This window comes from Petaurus breviceps, unplaced genomic scaffold (genome assembly GCF_028583685.1).
Source record: "Petaurus breviceps papuanus isolate PSGF00001 unplaced genomic scaffold, PetGlider_PUasm1.0 99, whole genome shotgun sequence".
In the NCBI taxonomy this organism is placed as follows: Eukaryota; Metazoa; Chordata; class Mammalia; order Diprotodontia; family Petauridae; genus Petaurus; species Petaurus breviceps.
The window spans coordinates 8222977-8230394 of record NW_027187465.1 but is presented as its reverse complement, the minus strand read 5'-3'; the positions used below and the strand labels follow the sequence as shown (position 1 = coordinate 8230394).

Genomic DNA, 7418 nt, shown 5'->3' with positions numbered 1-7418 from the left:
TGGCATCCCCTAGCCACCCCAGTGTATATAGTAGACACTTAATAAGTGCTTGATGATTGAGAGAGCCCTTGGTAACCCTAGGGAACTTTCTTAAACTAAAGATGAATTTCTATACTGGGAATTCCCCTTCTCCTTTAAAAAAAATTGTGAAAATATATAACACTGGGATTCTGCAGCTTTTCCTGGGTCTCACAGCCAGAGAGGGACAAAAGATGGGTCTTGAATCTTCTATATTGTAAGGCCAGCTCTCCATTCTAACATGCTACTTGCCTGTTATCCAATCACTTAAATCTTTTAATGCCCAGGCAGCTCTTGAGATTATTAATTGCTAAACAGATCCTTGCAATCTGGGGCAGCTGGGTGGTACAGAGTAAAGAGCCCTGGGCCTACAATTAGGAAGACTTGTCTCAGTGCAAATGCAAAAGTCACTTCACCCTGCTTGCCTCAGTTTCCTCATCTGTCAAATGAGCTGGAGAAGGAAATTACAAATTCCTCCAGTCTCTCTGCCAGGAAAACCCCAAACGGGGTCACAGAGAGTTGGACGTGACTGAAAAATGACTGAACCACAGCAGTTTGTGATCTGGTTTGACAGGGAGTATGGCTAGAACCAGATGAAGATGTTAATTGGGAAATACTTCATGAAAAACAGACAATAATTCATAGCTAGCAATCTAGTTTAAAACTAAGTCAGTGTAAAGTACAGGGACTTACTGGCCCTGTTTCTAGTTGAGGTCCACACCACAGTAATGATATCATGGGGCCTCCTTCCCCCCAAAAAAGCACTTTCCTTCCTGGGAGGTCCCTACCCCATGACATGACAATCCCAGGTTCGTTCCCAAAAGAGAGAAAAAATAAAATGTATACAATTCAGGAACCTGAGATTGTCCCTGCTCCAGGAAGCCCTACCTTTCTCCCAGTGATGGTGTGTGGTCCAATGACCAGCCTTGTCAGAGGAGACAAGAGTCCCATTGCCGGAAGCTTGGGCCGTAGGGGATTGGCCACAGTTCCTCATGAAGAGTTGGCCTCTTCTTCGGGGGTGGGGCAAGCATGGAGGTCCCTACAGTTGGTATCCAATAGTAGTAGAACCCCTATGGAACGGAATCTTCCTGAGGGCAGGGCCTGCCTCACTTTCTTGTCTTCTGTATGCCCCGGGGTCTGACCCAGAGTAAGGGCTTGTTTTCTGCTTGTTGAAATGACACAGGAGATAGGGCCTTTGAGATCATCACCTTGTCTCTATGACATGTGATCCTTCCCTGATTTCTGGACTTTTCTCCTGGACTCCACAAGGATATCTTTGGTCATCCCACCAGGCATAATGTTTTCTTTAAATTCCTTTTCTAAAAGAAACTGTTGGCATGACCACCTTGTGGCCAACTCCTTCTTCAGAGGTTTTAAGGTCATAATGGGTCTTTATTGCAGACTGAGCCCCTACCTGTAAAAAAAAAAGCAGCTCCACAGAAGAAGATGAACAGACATTTGACCATTCATTATATGCCATCTTTTTACCTTTTCTAAATTACTTTGGTCATTTTGTAAATTTTCTGTTCTGTTGCTTTGAATAGTTATCAGACTAGAGCATATGACAAGAGTAAAGATCTGAATGTGCCCCAAATTGTATTCTATTTAAGAAAGCCCCTCCTTTAATACAAGATTTCATCCATCTGCCCCTTAGAAGCCACTTAAATTAGCCTCAGGAGCCTGTTCTGCTTCTTGAGTTTTCCAATATTGAGTTTTCTTCTTTCTTTCTTCTTCCCCCCCACCCCCAGAACAGAGAAGGGCACATTTTGCTTAGAACGGATTTGAACGGAGCATCTGCTGGGAGAAACCAGTGGAAGCCTGTGAAGCCCTGTGAGAAAACCAGACAGATTGAACGGAAATTGAGCTCCGGCAACGAGATAGACGGCTCTCTCTTCCTGAAGGAGGATTTCACCGTGGCGCCCCATCGGCCTGAAGCCACCATGGCTGAAGACGATGGGGACTTTCAGACCGTCTGGGCAACTGTGTATCAATCCAACGTGATGAGGTACTCCACGGCTGACCATCCCTTCCTGACATCCTCCAGTGAGTCAGCCAGAAAATGCAGTGAGTCACCTAGCCTAGGATCAGAGAAAACATCTTGGTTAGGGAAAGGGCCAGGGGACAAGGTGAATGTCAGAACTGAGAATTCAAAGTGGGCGGAGAAACCCTGGAGTAGTATCCTGCTGGATGAAGAAAAAAGTCCAATTAATGCTGCCCAGTTAGAAAAACATCCCGGGAGCGAAAGATGGAACGTGTCTTCTCTGAAACGAATGGGAAATAGTGTCTCTCATCAAAGAATAGAACCACGATATGACATCGTACACGTGACTGGTGAAAGGATCCTCAGTGAGGCTGTGGTGACTGCCCCCGAGGACCAGGCTGTGACCCTTAGGACTAACAAGCAATGGTCTTCTCAGAAACAGGGCTCTCGGAGTGAGGGTCTGAGCATGAAGCAACAGGGTAGACTGGACATGAAAATGGGGTCCTCCTCCCAAGCCTCTAGTTTGGTTGGGGAAGCCCAAGAGAGGCTTGAAACGGCTACCCCAAAGTCTGAATTCCATGAACCCAAGGACGTGTTGGGTGGGAGCTTGCTGCCACCCAACAAAATACTTGAGAAAGCCTATTTGGTAAACCAGGACAAGGCCCCTGGGATGACGGGTGATGAAAAAGCCTCTAGGTTATTCTCCCGGCAGATTGCCAAGGAGAAGGAAAGTCCAACCCATGTCTCTGACGCTGTGGTGGTCAGAGCACCCCATACAGGTCCCTATAATGTGCATCCAGGGGTCAGTTCAGTGGAAATGAACAAGGTTGGCTCTCAAGGTCCAGTGGAAGGAAGGAGCCAGTTCCATGATTACTTAGATAACTCTCATCCCAGGACCATAGCTAAAGAAGAATCCTTTGACCTCAGATCAAGAAAACACTTAGGTTCAAGGTCCATGAGAAAAGAGCCTCTGGTAATGGGGGAAGAAAGTGAGTGGAGCCAGTCCCCCACCCCGGAGCCAGAAGCCAAAGTTAGGAAGTCGGGTAGCGTGGATCTGAGAGTCTCAGATAGATGGCGACGGAGGACATTGCCTCATGACACAAAGTTTGACGAATTCGTCTCATTTGCCCCAGAACCGGCCAAGAGGCTTGGGAGACAAGCTGACTCTCTATCCTCCAGTGATGCCTCCTTCAAAAAGAGTCGGCACACCCAAGATGGGCCAGATCCGAAGGAGTCAAGTCGGAGTGTGCTGCAGGATACAAAGGACGCAACCCCAAAGCCAGACCCACCTCGGGAGCCCAGGGAGACCTATTTTGCTGTGACCTATCATATCTCTGGGGATAAAAGAGAGTCTAACATGGACAATTCTGTTTATGAAAACAGGAAGGCCTCTTCACTGGACAAAGATGAGCCAGTCAATATCCATAATTCTAGAAAACTCAGCTTTTTGTTGGAATCATCCCCAAACTCTAGGTTAGCTCCTTCATACCTCAGAGACCCATCAGAAAACTTTGATAGGAAAAATTGGCAGGCCAAAGAGAGGGAACAGGAAAACCTCAGTTTTTCTAAGAGCCCAAGGCCCAGTGACCAGCCTGGGGAGAGAAGGACAAGACATGCTGATGGGAGAGTGATCGATGTGGATGCTTTGTCCGTTAACCAAAGGCCAGGAAGCGTCAGTATCCCCAGTGACCCCAAAGAGGATGGAGGCAAGAGGTCTTCTAGAGGTTTTGAGCATTTTACATATTCATCAAAGAACAGTGACCTCCCACCAAGAAGGAAGCAGGGTGATGCCCATGAATCACTCAGGGCCAAAGCTGAGGATGGTTACAGGTCGAGTATCCTTGACATAGATGCCCTTATGGCGGAATACAAAGAAGATTCCATAAAAGCCAGTGAGCTCAGGGACCGGAAGGAGGAGAGAGTACCTGCTAGCCATGGCGGGTTTCAGTGGGAGAGGCCAGGCACCAGGGGTTCTGTAGATCACCTTTCCCAGAGGTGTGACTGGAGGGGCCAGAAGGAACCCCAGGATCATACAGGTTTCAGGAAGTCGATGAATCTCCCTGTGCAGCAACTCCATAGGCCTGAGGAACCCAGCAGCATGATGCCCTCTGGACCTGAACTAAGCAGGGAGAAGACCGAGTCCCCTGCTCATGAACCAAGCAGACAGAAATCTCCCAGCACCAGATTCACCCCTCCATTCTGGGGGATGCCTCAGTCTGAACTTTCTGAACAACTACCTTCTCACAGCTGGAAGAAAATACCAGCTGAGAATGAGAAAAGGGATGTGGCATCTGCTATCAAGCCACAAAACACCAAATGCCGGAGTTATAGGGCTGAGGCAAACACCCCTTTACTTGATATTAAAAACATAGAGATAAACTTGTCTCCCAAGACTTCCCCTGTTGCTCATGATGCTATCTTATTTGAAGATGAAGTCTGGGCTCCCCGAAATTTTGTGGGGAAAAGGGAGAAAGTGGCCTCTCTCCATGGAAGAACCAAGGTCAGGAGAGGAGACTATGATTCAGACTTTGGAAACATCAAGCGTACTTATTCAGAAAAGACAGCCCCTGCTTCAGTCCGAGAGAATCTGTCTCTCATGCAGGAAGCCCGAGAACGGAGGAGAGAGCCATTAAAAGCCCAGAAGAGTCTCCCAGGGGAAAATCTCCAGAGCACGGTGGTCTACAGGGAATTCCCACACTGGGAAACAAAATCCAGTGAGGATCATAAGGTATTTATTTACTGAAATTCATTTCTGTTCAATACACCTCCCATGTTCCCAGCCTAAAGTTAGGGGCCTCCCCCCCCCCAAAAAAAGAGTACAAACATACGAGAAATCAGAAGGACCAAATTATAAGTCCAAAGATAAGTGGGAAGAGCCCCCAGTTAGCAGTCAGCAGCTGTAGGGTTCTGCTCCTGGCTCTGTGTTGTTTCCTGAGCTTTACTTTCTTCCTCTGTAAAAGGATAAGGTTGGACGAAGTGGTTTCTAGGGGCCCTGCCGGAGCTCTGACATTCTGTGCTCTGTGACCTAAGAGATACTTCTCCTCCCTGATTCTGTGACTCGTGGGTGATGTTATACGTGAGCCCAGCTGGGCTTATTATCTTTCCTCCTCTCAACTTCTCAGTTTCTCTCCACCCTTCCAGTCACTAGTCCTCATGAACATGGAACCATGCTCAGCCCTTCCTTCTCACCCACTTCTCTTGGGGTACCGTGTAAGAAAGAGCTGGGTTTCTAGTCAGAGGACTTAGCTCTGTCACTTTTACTTGCCTGTGTTACTTTGGGCACAAATGGTTCCCTGGGCCTCTGTTTCCTCATCCGTGAAATGTTGGGGTTTGGACAAGGGGGCCTAAATCTATGATCCTAAGTGTCTAGTCTTGTCAATAAGAATTCAATTCATGTAGAGAGACAAACATCTGGTAAGCACTTACTATGTGCTAGGCACCTCTTTATAAATAACATCTGATTTAGTTTTCACAATAATCCTGAGAGGTAGGTGCTGTTATTATCCCCACATTTACAGATGGGGAAACCAGGGCAGACCAAACTGAAGGGACTCAGGGTCTAGCTCAGAGGCCTAGTTACTGGACCACTCCAGCTTACCCTCATCTACGTGGTACCTTTCAGTTCAACAAGACTCTTATTAAGCACCTACTGTGTGTTAGGCAGGTATAATGTAATAAACAAGAGGTCTGGTTTTGGAATCAGGAAGACCCGGATTCAAGTGCTACCCAATATAACTAGCAACCTCCTGGTGCATTAGACAGCTTACTAAGACTAAATTACAGAAAGATTGCCAGGGCACGTTGATAAAGGGAGCTTCCATGCTCGAGGTTCCCTACAGTGATGAAAGCATTGGTTGGAGAAAAATGCATCAAACATTTGTTTCTGTCCTCAAGCAGTTTATGTTGTCCTGGGGAACTACACCCTAAGTGAGACCATGTGGGACAGTGGGAAGAACTTGGGTTCAAACTCCATCTCTGGTTCTTCCTTCTAGTGTAGACTAGCCTGGCTTGAGAACACAAAAGGCTGTCTGTGTCACCCCTCCGTGATTTTTCTTTGTTTTCAGTCACCAAGGAACTATTTTTCCCTGTCCTCTCTGCCTACAGGATTGCTATTCTGGTAGCAGTGGGGAGAGGGTCTGGGAGAAGCCGATGGAAATGCGACATTTAATCCTTCCCTAGACTTTAAGCAGCAGCATGGCCCCTGAGAAAGGCCCAGGAGAAAGGCAGCCTTGTAGTAGAGGGTGCCCTGGCTGCTGGCCCAGTGAGCTGCTCTGGCCTCTAGCTCTGGGCCCCATTCATGGGTACTGGAGTTTCTGCTCCTACCTCTTGGGCCCCAAACTTGGGTTTTCAGCAGGAAGGCTGTTCCCTTCTCTCTATCTGAGAACCTTAGACCTCCATGAGGTGACCCTTCTCACACAGGGGCATGTTCTCTGTGCCTGGGCCCAAGGATCAGGCCTAGAGTCATTTGGCAGAAGGCTGGGGTGCTTTGGTGACACCTGATTTAATCAACTACTGCTATTCTTTACCTCTCTAAGAACACAAATGCCAAATCATTTTTTATTAAATTATTTGATTTAAAAAATAAAAAAATAATTTAAAAATACTTTTTAAAGAAAAAAATTGATTTAAAATAACAGCTTTTAAATTTAAAAAATTGTTAAAAATAAAATGATTTTATTTAAAATGAAATATTTTATTTATTTAAACATGAATTTAAAAATGAAATGTTTTTATTAAAAAAATAAATTTTATTTTAAAATAATTTTTATTAAAAACCAATAATTTTTATTTAAAAATAATTTTACAATGATTTTACTTAAAAACAAAAAAATTTTAAATTAAAAAAAACTTTAAATTTAGAAAATAAAATAAAATTTTTATTTAAAATATATTTTAATTATGAAAATAAAACTTTTAGGGGAGGCTAGGTGGTGCAGTGAGAAGAGCACCGGCCCTGGAGTCAGGAGGACCTGAGTTTGGATCCGGCCTCAGGCACTTCACAGACACACACAAAAACTAGCTGTGTGACCTTGGGCAAGTTACTTAACCACAATTGCCCTCCAAAAAGCAAACAAAACAAAACAAAACAAAAAAACAACTTTTAAACATGAAATAAAATTGTATTTAAAATTTTTAAATTTAAAAATAAAATAAATATGTAATTTAAATCATTTTTATTAAGAATAAAATATTTTCAAATCTGGCCTCAGACACTTAACACTTATTATCTGTGTGACCTTGGGCAAGTCACTTAACCCCATTTGCCCTACCTTCCTCCCTCCAAAAAGACAAAAAAAGAATAAAGTATTTAAAATAATTTTTAAAATTTAAATAAAATAATATTTTATTTGACATTTTAAAAACAGATTTTATCATTGTGGGTTTTTTTTAACATCCTGGTTGTTTTTTTTTTTTTTTA

General features: G+C 44.4%; 1 protein-coding gene across 6 annotated transcripts in view; it reads left to right on the top strand.

The window, feature by feature from the left end:
* KIAA1671 (KIAA1671 ortholog) overlaps positions 1-7418 on the top strand; it is a 222620-nt gene that overhangs the window by 79007 nt on the left and 136195 nt on the right. For all 6 annotated transcript variants that reach the window (XM_069081787.1, XM_069081785.1, XM_069081786.1 and 3 more), the window contains exon 5: positions 1767-4727. In XM_069081787.1, coding sequence (XP_068937888.1) covers positions 1767-4727 — 2961 coding nt within the window. The remainder of the gene's footprint in view (positions 1-1766; positions 4728-7418) is intronic.